Source organism: Eumetopias jubatus, unplaced genomic scaffold (assembly GCF_037043125.1).
Source record: "Eumetopias jubatus isolate StellerSeaLion01/CBP00866 unplaced genomic scaffold, mEumJub1_p1.0 scaffold_15, whole genome shotgun sequence".
In the NCBI taxonomy this organism is placed as follows: domain Eukaryota; kingdom Metazoa; phylum Chordata; class Mammalia; order Carnivora; family Otariidae; genus Eumetopias; species Eumetopias jubatus.
This window is the reverse complement of record NW_028274821.1, coordinates 83,182,346-83,198,279: the sequence shown is the minus strand read 5'-3', so window position 1 is coordinate 83,198,279 and position 15,934 is coordinate 83,182,346. Positions and strand designations below refer to the sequence as shown.

Sequence of the window (15,934 nt, the reverse complement as noted above, 5' to 3'; positions counted from 1 at the left end):
AAGGGTAGGAGCAGGGTATTGGCTTATAGGCTAATGGGCCAAGAGTAGCAGTAGAGGTAGTAAGAAGTGAATGGTGTGGGTATATTTTGAAGGTAGAGTCAAGAGGATTTCCTAAATTATTGCACATAGGGTATGAGAGAAAGAGCAGAATCAAAGATGACTCCTGGGTTTTGGGGTCTGAGCATCTGGAAAAAGAGATTGCCATCAACCTAGACAAGAAATACTGAAGGTAGATCAAGTTTAGATGGGAAGATCAGGAGTTCAGTTTTAGTCATATTATGTTTGAGGAGTCAAATCTTCATTTGGATGCTATTGTGTAACCAATGGATATATGTTAAGGAATGAGGTATAGAAATTGTACCTTTGGGAGTCATTAACATATGGGTAGTATTTACAGCAATTAATAAGGTTGGCTAAGATCAGGTACGTGATAAATGTAGATAGAGAAGGAAAACTGGGTCCTGAGGCCCTTTAACATTAAGAAGTCAGGAAGAAGAAATGAAATCAGAAAAGAAGACCTGGAATAAAAGGAAAGAAGAAAAGCAGGAGGGTGGAGTGTAAAGAAAGTGTTTAAAGGAATTAGGAGTGGTCATCTGTGTTCAGGGCTGTTGAAAGGTGAAGTAAGTTAAGGACCGAGAATTGACCATTGACTTAGCAGAGTAGAGGTAATTGTCGTGATGGGCAGTTTTGATGAAGTGATAGTAGCAACAACTTGATTGGAGTAGGTTTTAAAGATTATGAAGCAAGAAATTTGGAGATAGCCGATATAGACAATATTAGAGAATTTGCCACACAAGAGAAGAAAGAAATGGGGCAGAGCCGGTAGGCAAAGAGGGATGAATAAAAAGATATATTTATTTTTAAGATGGATGAAATAACAGCATGCTTGTTTTTATTGTACGCTGATGGAAGCAGTCAAATAGAAGGGGAAGAAGTAATGATGTGGGAGAGAGGAAAGAATTGCTGGAGCATATCCGTGAGTCAGGGAAAGGGATTATGATCTAAGAGCTTGCCATTAAGTTGTATTTCTAAATATCATGTATACAATAAAATTAGAGCTGTTATTAATCATTTTGATTAAACATTTCATTAATTAACTGGATGAAAAATACTAAATAAACCCGAAGTACTCTCTTGAGAGACACATGCAACCCAGAGAACAGGATACCTAAATAAAATTTGAAATAACTGCAAATTAGACTCCTGTTACCATAGAATAGTAATAAACAGATTCAGAATACTCTTGTTGTTAAAACAGTGGAAGGACTCATTACAAATTATGGCTTCATAGTTAAGTATGGGTAATGAAAAGTAGCTTGTCTTATTTAATAGAAAATACTTTGTTTCCTTTCTCTTAAAGGTGTAGCTAGTTTGAACCAGAGTGCACTGAGCCGTCCAATGCAAAGGAAACTGGTGACACTTGTAAACTGTCAACTGGTGGAGGAAGAAGGTCGTGTGAGAGCCATGCGAGCAGCCCGTTCACTTGGAGAAAGAACTGTAACAGAACTAATACTACAGCACCAGAATCCCCAGCAATTGTCTGCCAACCTGTGGGCTGCTGTCAGGGCTCGAGGATGCCAGTTTCTAGGGCCAGGTAGGATAGATCACTATCTTGTCTCTCTTACTGGCTATCAGGGCAAGAGGATGCCAATTTCTAGAGTTAGCTGAGAATCCCCAGACTCAACCCATCTTTAGTTATACACACAAATCTTGACATAATTAAAGATAAACCAGTTTTTGTAATCATAATCTATGTGATAGTACTGTAACATTTTAGAATAAATTTCTCATTTAATCTTTAGCAGCCTTCAAAAGAAGTGACACAGATCCGCTTTCACAATTTAAAGAACCAAATTAGAGGCCTGAGATTATACAGGTAGTAAGTAAAGGAAAAGTATTTTTTTAATAAAAAAAATTTAAAAATTGTCTTTAAGACTTGGAAAACAGAAATTGCACACAAAAAAATAATCACTGGGGTTGAGGCCTTCATAGTTATTACCATCCAAATTCTATTTAAAAAATCTTTACCTATAACAAGGTTATGAATGAAGTACACTTCTCTGTTACCTTTTAGAGCTTTATTATTTTACCTTTCTGATTTAGAACTATAGTCAGGTAGAATTTTGTGTGTGAATGTGTGTGAAGGAAACTTTTTAAATAAGTGACATTGGGACAACTGAAGAGACGTGGAAAAAGATAAAATTGGATATATTTCTTATACACCATAGCTACTTAAATTCCAAGTAGGTCATAAATATTTGTTATTAAAAAATAGATCATACAACTCATAAAGAATACAAGAGTGAATTCCTCTATAACTTAGTATAGGAAACACTTTTTTTTACTCCAAATGCAGAAGCAGTAATAGAAAAGACTGATATATGACTAAATATTTTTTTAATTGCATCACAGAAAATATCAGCACAGTAAAAAAATTACAAACTTAGAAAAACGTATTCTATCACAAAGGACTAATATAACTAATATGTAAGGTACTTCTAAAAACTCAGAGAAAGATACCAACCACCCAATTGAAAAATTGGCAAAAGATATAAACAGAAAATGCACGAGAAAAAGTAATGTAAATGGCCCTCAAACATATAAAACATACTTAGTGTTTCTCATATCAAGAGAAATATTCACGAAAATTATATTGACCATTTCTCATGTATCAGATTGGCAAAAATCAAAAGTTTGACAGTATATTTTGTTGTCAGGGCTGTGGGAAAACAGGTACTTTCATCCAATAACAATGGGAGTACTAAGTGGTACACATTTTAAAGAGGGATATTCCGCAATATCTACCAAAATCACCTATGCACTTGTTCTTTGGCCTAACAGTTCCATTTCTACAAATCTATCCCAAAGATACAGCAAAAAATACAGAATGCATAGTTTTGTTTTGTTTTTTTTTAAGTTTTTATTTAAGTAATTTCTGCACCCAGCATGGGGCTCAGATTCACAGCCCTGAGATCAAGAGTTGCATGCTTTTCTGACTAAGCCAGCCAGGTGCCCCCAGAATGCATAGTTACAAAGCACTATTTGTAACAGCAAACATCTGGAAGCAACCTGAATGTCTATGAAGAAGAGACTTGTTTAATAAACAGGTATCTGTCGAAAGGAATGAGGAAGATGTATATGTTCTGCTAGGGTGTGATCTCTATACATTTAAAAAAAACAAAAAAAACAAAAGGGGCACCTGACTGGCTCCGTTAGTAGAGCATGGGACTCCTGGTCTCAGGGTCATGAGTTCAAGCCCCATGTTGTGTGTAGAGCTTACTTAAAAAAAAAAGGAAGGAAAAGAAACAAAGAAAGAAAAGAAAAGAAAACACAGGTGCACCTGGGTGGCTCAGTCGGTTAAGCATCTGCCTTTGGCTAAGGTCATGATCCCACAGTCCTGGGATCGAGCCCCGCATCAGACTCCCTGCTCAGCGGGGAGCCTGTTTCTCTCTCTCCCTTTGCTGCTCCCCCTGCTTGTGCTCTCTCACTCTCTCTGTCAAATACGTAAAATCTTTAAAAACAAGAACAACAAAGTGCAGAATAGTGTGCTTATTATAATATTTTTTATCTAAGAAAGGGAGAGAGATAAAACCATTGTCTACTTTTGTTTATATTTTCCAAAAGAAACAACAGTAGGAGATATTTAAAAGTAATAAACTTATATAGAGGAAGGAAGCACCAAGAGAAAGCAGACAGGACAGAACTAGACCTTGTTGAATGTACCTTGTTTTATACTTGGGACCCATGTAAAAGTTCTATGTAATTATAAAACAATTTTTAGTAAAAATAAATTTTAAAAGTTTAATTAAAAAGAATAAGACACAAGGGCGCCTGGGTGGCTCAGTTGGTTAAGCGACTGCCTTCAGCTCAGGTCATGATCCTGGAGTCCCAGGATCGAGTCCCACATCGGGCTCCCTGCTCAGCAGGGAGTCTGCTTCTCCCTCCGACCCTCTTCCCTCTCGTGCTGTCTATCTCTCATTCTCTCTCTCACAAATAAATAAATAAATAAAATCTTTAAAAAAAAAAAAAAGAATAAGACACAACAATACCTGAAAATAAAAAAGCTAAAACTACATTAAGTTGGTAGCATATTCATCAGGAATGAATTATTACAGGTGACTTTGGAACACAGTGTTTTGATTTTTATATCCCCAGTGGGATATATAATCCTAGGGTATATTCAGGCACACGGTAGGATAAAGCAAGTAAGTAATTAAAGTAAGTAATTATGTTAATGCCATCAGGAACCAAGATTTTCAGCATTTAAAGGAAAAGATACAAGTATGAAATCAGGGTGCCTGGGTGGCTCAGTCAGTTGGGCGTCTGCCTTCGGCTCAGGTCATGATCCCAGTGTCCTGGGATCGAGCCCCGTGTCAGGCTCCCTGCTCCTTAGGGAGCCTGCTTCTCCTCCCTCTGGTCCTCCACCCCCTCTCCTGTGCTCTCTCTCTCACTCTTGCTCTGTTCTCTCTCAAATAAATAAAATCTTTTTTAAAAAATATGAAATCAAAGAATTTATGTAAAAACCCTTTAGTTTTAAATTTGAATTGTCAATGTAAGTACAGGCTCGTTTACTTTTCTGTCTCTAAAAATGTGTATTCCCTCGATCTGTCCATTCGAAAGGGCTTAGAAACAATGACTAGCCATAGCAACCAGATTATGACTCTTAATAAATATCATTGCCCATTAAAAAGAAGCAGGGCTCTTTAGTCTTTAGATAATGCCATATTCCAGTTCTAGGATAGCAAGTACAAGTTAAACCTGGGAATTCTTGGGTTAGAAAGCAAAAAAGCTATCAGAGATCATTGGCATCTTGTCATAATTAGAAGTAAATTTGAAAGGGCTTCCACTGGAAATGAGTGGCACAGTTCAAACACCAAAATGAATAATGACGGTAATGGATTGAAACATAAAATATATGAAAATCCATGATTTTGTAATGGTGGTATAGGAAAAATTAATTGGTTATCTTTGGCAGTTCCTATTAATGCCAACACATTATTCTAGAAATTGCAAAAGAGTAGAATAAAAATCAAGCATGTTTTTTCTGCCTTTCCTTTACAAACTTTTCAAGGACAGTTTCTCAGGGTGTTGAGAGTAACTTCCTCTTTTAGCAAAATTCCAGCTAATAAATTTAGAAAAAAAGTGTCAAAAGTAGAAAAATCACACATTTGCAACCACAAATGAATTAGTGGGTCTACACAAGAATTATTAGTAGCTGTTAAAACCATTAGATGTAAGGTTGCTGAGAAAATTAACTATAGATGCCTGAGGCCTGAACCCATTGATCATTACCAAACCCACTAACATTACTAAAAGTGAGACATCTAGACCTTAAGTATCACCTTACGTAATATACGGAATAACAAGTTTGCTTGGCAGAAAAAAACAAAACCTCAAAAAATAAAAACTCATTCTGATTATAATCAAGCCTATAGTTTACATGAAATAAGGAGGATAAATGAACATATTTAGAAATACTCTTAAGTACAAAATTAGCCAAATCAAGAATGTTTAGAATTGTTTAGAAATTGGGAATTGTTTAGAAAAATGATTGTTTCTTCAAAGAAATCAGAGAAAACCTGAATTTTCTCCTAAATGGGTGAGTGAAGGGTAGTGGGTAGCTAGTATAGATTTTTTTTTTTTTTTAAGTTGAAAGGCATATTAACCAAAAGCAATATGGACTTTATTTGGGTACTTACTAAAGCCAACTCTAAGAAGAAATTTTTGAGACCATGGGAAAAAATTCAACGCGAACTGGATATTAGATGATAGTAAGGGTATATATTACTTTTTTTAAAATGTGATAATGGTATACAGTTTTTTTGGAAGTCCTTACATGTTAGAAATACATAATGAATTATTTAAGGGTGAAATGCTATGTTGTGTGGGATTTACATCAAAACACTCCAGCCAAAGCAAACTAGAAAAGTAGGTAAGAACTGGCAACAGCTATCTTATGGGTTCATATGATCTCTACTTTTATGTATGTTGAAAATTTACCATATACAAAGTTAAGTTGAAAAATAATTTTAAAAATCCACATCTATATGTATTTTAAAAAAATGCTGTTTTTGGATATTTCCTCATATTTATTTACTTGACCCAAGAAGCACTAGACTAAGTATCAAATATCCTTTGTTCTACCACTCAACAACAAAAAGACAACACAATGTAAAAAAATGAACCAAGGGCATGAATATACATTTCTCCAAAGAAGGTACACAGATGGCCAAAAAGCTTGGAAAGATTCTCAGCGTCATTAGTCACTAAGGAACTGCAAATCAAAATCACAATGAGATACCCCTTCACACCAGCTAGGTTTGCCGTAATCTAAAAAATGGAAAGTTGTTAAGGATGTGGGTGAAACTTGGGAAGCAGAATGGTGCAGCCTCTGTAAAACGATTTGTCAGTTCCTCATAAAGTCAAAGTTACCGTATGACCCAGCAGTCCCACTCCTTGTGTATATATCCCAAAGAACTGAACAGGGATTTCAAGCTAATGCTTGTACGCCAGTGTTCACAGCAGCATTCATCACAATGGTCCAAAGGTGGAAGCAATCCACACGTGCATCAGCTGATGAATGGATAACCAGATGTGCTTTGTCCATAAATAGAATATTATTCAGCCACATAAAGGTTGAAATATATAAAATATTTTCATTTCTATATAAAGTCAGCATAGAAATTAAAAAAGGATTGAAATTGATATATGCTACAGTGTAGGTGAACTTTAATAATATTATGTTAAGTGAAAGAAGCCAGAAAAAAGGTCACATATTCTATGATTCCATGTATTTGAAGTATCCACAAAGGTGAATCCATAGAATCAGACTGCAAGCTAGTGGTTGCCAGAGGCTGGGGGTAGAGGCTATGGGAGCTGACTGCGTAATGGCTGTAGGTTTCCTAGATAGACCTGGTGGTGGCTCATGTGAATTGTAGTCTCTAAAAGGGTAAATTTTATATAAAGTCTACCTCAATTTTTTAAAAAAGTCCTTGGTGCAAGTACAGTTTTGTTGCTATCTAGTTGTGAACCTTGACCTCAGTGCCTCACTTGTAAAAGGGTTTTATTTTTATTTTTATTTTTTATTTTTTTTTTAGGGTTTGATTTTTAATCCACATTCTAGATGTGCTCTCAGTTTTGAAGTCCCACTGTTTTAATTGAGAACCAATGCACTTTTACCTTTTAATTTTAAAATAATTTCTGATTTACCCAAAAGTTGCAAGAACGATGTAGAGAATTCCTGTATACCCTTTATCCGCAATTACTAGTTTTTAATATTTTGTTACATTTGTTATGTTATTTGCCCTTTTCCTCTTTTCTGAACCATTTGAGAACAGGTTGCATATTTCAGTGCCCCGTTATCCCTTTATACTTCAATGTATTTCCAAAAAACAAGGATACCATCTTATGTAACAACAGTACATTCATCAAACTCAAGAAAATTTAACCTACATACCATACTAAAATCTAGTTCATATTCCGATTTTGTCAATTATTCCAAAAATGTCTTTAATGGAATTTATTTTCTTTCAGAATACAGTCCAGTCCAAGATCACTTATTCTATTTATTTGTCATTTCTTTTTAGTCTTCTTTTATCTGGAACCGTTCTTCAGCCCTTCTTTGATGTTATTCTTCAAGAATACAGGCAGTTATTTTTTTTTAAAGATTTTATTTATTAGAGCACGCATGCATAAGCATGGGGGAGAGGGAGAAGCAGGCTCCCCACTGAGCCAGGAGCCCAATGTGGGGCTCGATCCGAGGACCTGGGATCATGACCTGAGCCAAAGGCAGATGCTTAACCAGCTGAGCCACCCAGGTGCCCCTACAGGCAGTTATTTTATAAAAAGTTCCTTAATTTGAGTTTGTCTGATACTCGCTCATAATTAGATTCAGATTATACTATATACATCCCTGGCTGGAAAAACAACATAAATTAATACCTTCTTTAGGTATTGTATCCACAGGCTAATATCACTTTAAAATCATGTACAAAATTGTTGTTAGGCAAAGTAGCAGTCTCAAGCATTAAAGAAAAATTACCATTTACCATAAGGCTACTATATTCTTTATATGTATTTAATATATCAGAGTATCTCCATGTATTTTGTAAATGAGGATTTTTTTCTTTGCAATGTAACATTGTTATCTATTTGATTATTAAATACCTGCAGGAGATATGTTTTAAGTTCTCTTGACTTATGTTCTAAATAGTTGTTTAGTAGAAATTACATTTTGTTTGATTGCTTTTTAAGTAAACTGTATATTTGTATGTGTGGTGTCCTCTTTTTGTGCTGATGAAATACAGACTGTGGATAATGGACCACCATGAACCTAATACCCAAAGAAGTCTGACAGACATGATCTGCAGGGTTTCTCATTTATTGTGAATTCATGTTTCTCACTTCTAGCTATGCAAGAAGAGGCCTTGAAGCTGGTGTTGCTAGCATTAGAAGATGGCTCTGCTCTCTCAAGGAAAGTACTGGTACTTTTTGTTGTGCAAAGACTAGAACCAAGATTTCCTCAGGCATCAAAAACAAGTATTGGTCATGTTGTGCAACTACTGTATCGAGCTTCATGTTTTAAGGTAAGTAGCAAGCAGCCATCTAGACATTACATGCCTTTGTATGAGACAGAGGCTTTCTAGAATGGATGTTACCTTGTCTAGAGGCTCCAGGAATGCAGAATGCTTCTAAGAGTTGAAAGGAAACTTTGTTTTCCTTCTGCATTGTTTGCATCTGTGATACTACCTGTTAAGAATAAACATATGTGAAGGTGTCAGTAACACAAAATAGAGCATAAGGAAATAGTTTGATAAACTTGACTCTTAGGATAATGAATGTAGACTAAAGAAGTCTAATTCAAATGAATTTCCCATCTTAAAAGGGAAAATTATATAAAAGTACATAAAAAGTTGGTTTTTCAATTTCCCATTGTTATTTTTATTTTATTCCCTGTTGTGATTAGATTATGACCTTTAATCTGAAGATGGCCTATAATGTTGCCTTCAGGACAAGAGAGTGAAGAGTTGAGGTACTTGCCCCACTCTGCATTTAGGAGGTGTGATTTTTTTGTGTGTTTTGTTTTGGTGGAGAAGACAGAAAAACCCCAAGATACTTAGAAATGTGGTTACGGGCGCCTAGGTGGCTCAGATGGTTAAGCGTCTGCCTTCGGCTCAGGTCATGATCCCAGGGTCCTGGGATTGAGTCCTGCATCGGGCTCCCTGCTCCTTGGGAGCCTGCTTCTCCCTCTGCCCAGCCCCCCCTCCGTCTCTCATGAATAAATAAAATCTTTAAAAAAAAAATAGAAATGTGGTTGCATTGTCTTATAGACTTGTGCGTGGTTACAGGTACTGAGAGAGGTGGAAAGTAGGCTGAATCCTTAAAAGTTTCTGCATGTTACAGGAGTAGGGACTGCTGGCTCGATCTTGAGAAAAGCCCAAATACTTGGAACTAGAAAAGTGCATTGGCTTCTATAAAAGTAAAACATCAAAATTTGAAAGCCAAAGCTATTTTGCTGGTTTTATAGCCCAAGAGTGAAAACAGTACAGACAGAAAAAAATTTTTTTGGCAGACTGCTTAGTTTGAAATAACAGGTAATTGCTGATGGAAATATGTTCAAATGAACCCCCCCTTCTCCACCAATGAGGCTTGGACACTATCTCCTTGATAGTTATAGTGCTTGATTTTGTGCCCTTAAGGGCAACAATAGAAATGAAACCCTGGTTCCTCAAACATTATGTTTTTGGCTAAGCAACCAAATTACAGAGATCATTTATCATCCTCAAGTGACTGACTAGGTTCTCACACTGTGTATTCCTGATTTAATGTGTTTTTTCTCTCAGGAATCATACTGATTTGTGGTTTATGACAGTCATACATCTACAATTGCTACTAACATCTGACATTTGAATAACACTGGTATAGAAAGTGATTTCAATTTTATGCTCTCATTTCATCCTTACTGCCCTCTAGTTTAAATGTTAAAGCAGTGTTTAGATTAATAAAAGGACAACATACTGACTTAACTGCCAAAAGGCCTCTCTTGGGTGTCATTTACTCTAGTAAAATCACAATTGTCAAAGGTCTTTCCTTGATTTTATAGGCTTAGAGATGTGAATTTTTGTGGGTGCATACAGTAGATTCTTTCCTCAGGAACAGAACGCCCTTACCAAGGTCACCCACAATGGATGATCTATTTTATTAATTTGTAATGAGAGGTGCGATTCTTTTATGACTTAAATCATCATATTGTAGATATTCTCCTGCCGAAGAGTATCAGACCTTTGCTTGAGTAGCCTGGCATCAGCGCAAGGGAGTTAATAATTCCAGCGTTTGATGCAGTGATTCCCAAGTGATGATCTGCATCAGAATTATTTATGGGGTTTTTAAAAGTATACAATCCTGGGTCCCTTCCCCGGATATATTCTAATTTGGTGTATCTGGTGTGGGACTTGAGCATTCATACATACTTTTTAAATCGTGTGGTCTTCAAAGCCAGGAATTATGATTACCTGAAATTGTAGTTTTTAATGCTTCACGGGTGATTTTGATGCATGGTAGTGAGAACTTTAATATGACCATGCTCTTAGCCACCTGTGTATGTCTTTACTACTCAGGTGAATAGATGCTTATGCTGCCTATGAGGCACCCTTGTGTAGCCTACGTGGTAGTTGGGTGAGTGCTACCGTCACCTGGTTCTTGGGTTTCTTTCTTCTATTTTTTAAATTGATAATTCTTTCTTTTGTTTCCTCAGTGTTTCTTTAAATAGGTTAAGGTAGAATATAGATTTTTGGGACTTCTAAGTTATATACTCTGCTTCCAAATTATACCTAAGATTATGTTTAGAATTTTGGATGTCCCACACTTTTCTCTAATGTAATTACATATTTCCAAAGAGATTTTGAACTGATACTATTAATTCTCAGATGGTAACTTGATTTTCCCATCTTCATATTCTTGGGGTCATATTATTGTTGTCTCATGTGCCAACAATAGAAAGAACCAGTGAGGTGGTTTGGAGATATTTTCATTTTGCCAATGAGGAAATCATGATTTTGAACAGTTTGAATGATTTGTTCATTCTGAATTACAGAATCTGTACTAGTCCTAGGTCTTCTGACTCCTAGCCAAGTTTCAAATTTCACTGTGCAAGTTTTAGATAAATGGTATCATCTGTTGTGGAAATTATCTAGTCATACACTTGCATGTTCAGAGAATTAGTTTCAAACTAATTTGTATGTTTACAAATTACGTATTGTATGTGAAACTGTAAGCTTTTGAATTTATGTTTTTTAAATGACTTAAGTCAGGTATAAATTAAAGCTGTATAATAAATACCCTAATGATCATTTTTGTGGTGATAGAAAATTTCTTAATTATCACGTGGCAGTGCTAATATATGTCTACCCATTGGACTGATTTGTCATTCCTCGCTTAAAAGTCCCCAGTGGCTTCCCATTCCCTTCAGCATAATATAAAAATTTCTCACCGGAGTTTATAAGGCCCTCTATGATTCTTCTCTAGCCTCTTAGTCTTTAATTCTATGCGCTCTGCTCTTTTATTTTTCTGTTTCACCACTTGCTACTCTTGTTAGGATTCTGTTTCTTACCTGGAAACTCCTATTCATTCTTCAAGACTCAGTTCATGCAGCCTTCAAGTTGGGGAAGCCTTCTCTGTTACCCCTTCCTTCTCCCCCAAGTCAGATTTAATTGCCTTTCCTTTATGTTGCCACGGAGCAATAAGAGCACGTACACTATAATTTTCTGTTTACAAGTGTCTTCTCTATCAGCTGCTGAGTTCATTGAAAGAAGGCAAAACTATGTACTGGGTTATGTAAGTTCTGCTTGGTTCCAAAAAGAGTTTGTGATAAGGACATTCTCTTCTCTGCACCTCCTTTTGTCTGGTGTCTGGTATCTGTACTCTGCCCCCAAAAGAACTGACTGGAGAAGGAGGGAGAGCAGACCAATTCTTACGGGTTTTTTTTTTCTCCTTTCTATTTCGTAGGTTACCAAAAGGGATGAAGACTCTTCTCTGATGCAGCTAAAGGAGGAATTTCGGAGTTATGAAGCATTACGCAGAGAACATGATGCCCAAATTGTTCATATTGCTATGGAAGCAGGACTCCGCATTTCACCTGAGCAGTGGTCCTCACTTCTGTATGGTGACTTGGCACATAAATCACACATGCAGTCTATCATTGATAAGGTTTGTGAAATTAGTGATGTTTGTTTTATATCATTGCTGTTACTTAGAAGAGCATTGCAATCTTCTAAAGGAACTAAAGAGACAACTAGTTGGAGATTCCTGTGTTTTTAAGTATCAGACTCTATATTATTTTATCTTTATTTCTTTTTATTATTTTTCTAACTTTCAAAATAAACAACGGGAGGCAACAGGGAAGCACATATAGGATAGTAGCATAAAAGCAGCCTGGCTTTCAGAGTCTGTTGTTTATCTGTGTTTTGACCCCAGAGAGCTAATACAGCTTATAATAGGTAAGTTTTCTAAGTGTCTAATGATGAATTTCATAGGGCAGATTCTGAGGTGAAAATTTCATTCATCATTGATACTCCTACTATGGAATCTGAAGGCACTTGAAAACCTGTTTAGTATGTTGACTAAATGAAGCATTTGAATATAGATCTGTCATAAGCAGAGTAAAAGCCATTCTGTTGTCTCTTCGTTAGCTGCAGTCTCCAGAATCATTTGCAAAGAGTGTCCAGGAATTGACAATTGTTTTGCAACGAACGGGTGACCCAGCTAACTTAAATAGACTGAGGCCTCATTTAGAGCTTCTTGCAAACATAGACCCTAATCCAGGTATGTGGAAAAATATTCAGTTGCTTATACTTTTTCTGCCCTTGAGGTAAATAACACAAGAGAATTACTGCTAACAAATTCTTCCCCCCCATCTCCTTGACGGCTTATTGTAGATGCTGTTTCGCCAACTTGGGAGCAGCTAGAAAATGCAATGGTAGCTGTTAAAACAGTGGTTCATGGCCTTGTGGACTTCATACAAAATTATAGTAGGAAAGGCCATGAGACACCTCAGGTAAGCACATTCATTGCACTTCTGACTGCTGTTACCTCTAACAGAGCTTCATCCTGAACATCTTGAACAAGCTTTTCGGTTAATGGACTTCTTACATGACTCTGCTCTTTTCGGTTTCTATTATCTCTGTTCTTTTGAGAGAAGCTCAAGTTTTAGTACACCTGATAAATAATTCATAGCACAGCAACCACTGGGAGAGTATTTTTTTTTTTTTTAAGATTTTATTTATTTATTTGACAGAGAGAGACACAGCGAGAGAGGGAACACAAGCCAGGGGGAGTGGGAGAGGGAGAAGCAGGCTTCTGCTGAGCAGGGAGCCTGATGCAGGGCTCGATCCCAGGACCCTGCGATCATGACCTGAGCTGAAAGCAGACGCTTAACAACTGAGCCACCCAGGCGCCCCCATTGGGAGAGTATTTTGAATATGGGTTCATTGTCAATGTTTTGACCAAGTATAGCTCAATGATTCCTTCCAGACATTTTGTCTAATTCTTTTCTAATGTAGGGAAATTGTCACTTTTTTCTCCATTGCTCTTGTACAAATGAATATCTGTTTGTAAATGTGTGGAGTTAGAATTTTTAAAATATTTGCAATGTACTTTAGAAGGAGTTGCTTAAGGTATAATCTTTTATTCTAATAATGATGCCCATTTATTACTTCACTGTGAGCCAAATTCCTATGTTCAGTATTTTATTTATATGATTTCTAATCCTCACAGCCACCTGCAAGATAATTGCTGTTCCCAAGCTGAAGTTTAAAGAGGTTAAATAACAAATCTAAGGTCCTGGTGACAGTAAGTGCCAGAGCTGGGATCAAATCTACTCCAAAGTGATCTTTCCACTCTTTTACCCTTATTCTATTAGAAAACATTATAATATTCAAACATTAACTGACAGATAAATAGGTAAATGTTTCATCTTTATTAAGGTCACAGAAATAACAATGCCATCTTAAATTTTGATGCAGTTATAGCTGTTATGATGAGGCTTTTATATTTTGCCTCATTGTTTTTATGAACTTAAACAGCTCCAAGCCTAAGAAGAGAGTTGTACCCTCAAGCTGACAAATAAGTTAGTTTCATAAATTTTCACTTTCAGGGGAAATTATATTCTACCTCTCCTGGGAAAGTTTAAGTGGACAAGGCTTATGGCTTTTTAAGTGCTTTTTAAATCATTTGTTTTGGTATCATTTTAAGACAGCAATGAATTGAGGAGAAAATCTTGTATTTTTGTGGACATTATGTTGCCTGACAAATAAATAGATGTAACATTTGAACCAGTTTCAGATAATCCTCAGAAGGAATATTTAAAATGGCAGTTCAGAGTTACCCTGTGTGTAATGCCTAATGGGAAATGGTGGAATGGCAGTTGCTTCAGCATAAGCATTACTTCTCTAACATGAAAAAGAATTAAAGCGGTAAATCATAAAATTCTGAAATCCCAAGAGTTCTCACTTTTCCACACACTGATTTTCTTTTTTGTAGCCTCAGCCAAACAGCAAATACAAGACTAGCATGTGCCGAGATCTGCGTCAGCAAGGAGGGTGTCCCCGAGGAACAAACTGTACTTTTGCCCATTCTCAGGAAGAGCTTGAAAAGTAAGTTATGAAAATTCTTTTTCATATGGGTTTAATTTGGGGTCATTATGAAAGTGTCCTGTGTAGTCGCAAAGTTTGTGGTGGGTTTCGCAGATGTGATTAAGTTCACATTGTAGAGTTCCTTAGATTGCAAGATAATTTTTTCTTTTGAAACTATACCTTCTCGCTTCTGGGAGCAAGATTAACATGATAAGTGCTTTAGAACCTTATTCAAGTGTCATACTTTAAAGCATTGTATAGCTGGAATCCATGTTTTTGCTAAGCACCTGTGCAGAATAAAACACCCCTCCATGCAATCTTATTTGCTCAGGTTCAGTTGAAGATAACGGCAAAGTCCCAGGTAAAACAGTACAGCAGATATTTTTTCTTCTTATGGCTTTTGGTCTTTTTGCCATATGTATTGTCCAAGTTTCTGTTTTTTGTTTTTTGGGGTTTATTTCTTTATTTGAGCGTGAGCGAGAGAGAGAGCATGAGCGGGGGAGAGGGGCAAAGGAGAAGGAAAGGAAGAAGCAGTGGTTGTCCCGTTCCCCTCCCTCCGAGCAGGGAGCCCAACTCGGGCCAGGTCCCAGAACCCTAAGATCATGGTCTGAGCCGAAGGCAGACACTTAACCAGCTGAGCCACTCAGGTACCCCTGTTGCCAAAAAATTGATTCCAGCCTTTCTGTTGAAGCAGCCTGTGTATCAGCTCTTAGTAGACATCTCCCTTTTGTTTTTAAACACTTGAAGCTCAAGTTGAGCTAATTTTCTCCTCCCATACATCCTCTCCCACCTTTCATTCTGCTCTCCCCCAGTGTACCCTGTCTAGCCAGTTATACATACCATGTTAAAGGTACCATTTTTGTCACCTTTCTCTCACCTGCTTGTCTTATTCAACAAGTCAGTTCAGCTTCCTGCCTGTATGTTTCTCAATTCTTCTTTCCATCCTTATAGTCTAAATTATCATCCCCTTTTCTCGATCTGCCATTGCCTTCTAACTAGTCGTCTTACAGCTATTGTTGCCTACCCCCAACCCCATCATTCCCCACAAAACAGGGAGAACTTTATACATTAAGCTCATTGCAGATAATGAGAAGCAGGTGGTTTCTCCTTACCCTGTGGATAAAGTTAAAAAATCTAGATTGTGGACCCTGCATCATCTATATGCCTACCTTTCTGATCTCATCAGTGCTCCTGAATTACATTCTGTAGTCAGGCCACGCTTACCTTCTGACAGTGCCTGGAATGCATCATGTTCCTTCCCACCTCAGGTCTTCTACATCATGCTGTTCCTTGGGGCCTTGCCTTTG

At 36.9% G+C, this 15,934-nt stretch overlaps 1 protein-coding gene and 1 non-coding gene across 5 annotated transcripts in view; both read left to right on the top strand.

The window, feature by feature from the left end:
* Positions 1-15,934, top strand: part of RC3H2 (ring finger and CCCH-type domains 2) — a 49,608-nt gene that overhangs the window by 11,193 nt on the left and 22,481 nt on the right. For all 4 annotated transcript variants that reach the window (XM_028107640.2, XM_028107639.2, XM_028107638.2 and 1 more), the window contains exons 4-9: positions 1,361-1,594; positions 8,410-8,585; positions 12,004-12,204; positions 12,687-12,819; positions 12,933-13,051; positions 14,536-14,648. In XM_028107640.2, coding sequence (XP_027963441.1) covers positions 1,361-1,594; positions 8,410-8,585; positions 12,004-12,204; positions 12,687-12,819; positions 12,933-13,051; positions 14,536-14,648 — 976 coding nt within the window. The remainder of the gene's footprint in view (positions 1-1,360; positions 1,595-8,409; positions 8,586-12,003; positions 12,205-12,686; positions 12,820-12,932; positions 13,052-14,535; positions 14,649-15,934) is intronic.
* On the top strand, positions 12,493-12,603 carry LOC114212947 (small nucleolar RNA SNORD90). Its single transcript, XR_003610083.1, has one exon. It is a non-coding gene; the product is annotated as a small nucleolar RNA SNORD90 (small nucleolar RNA).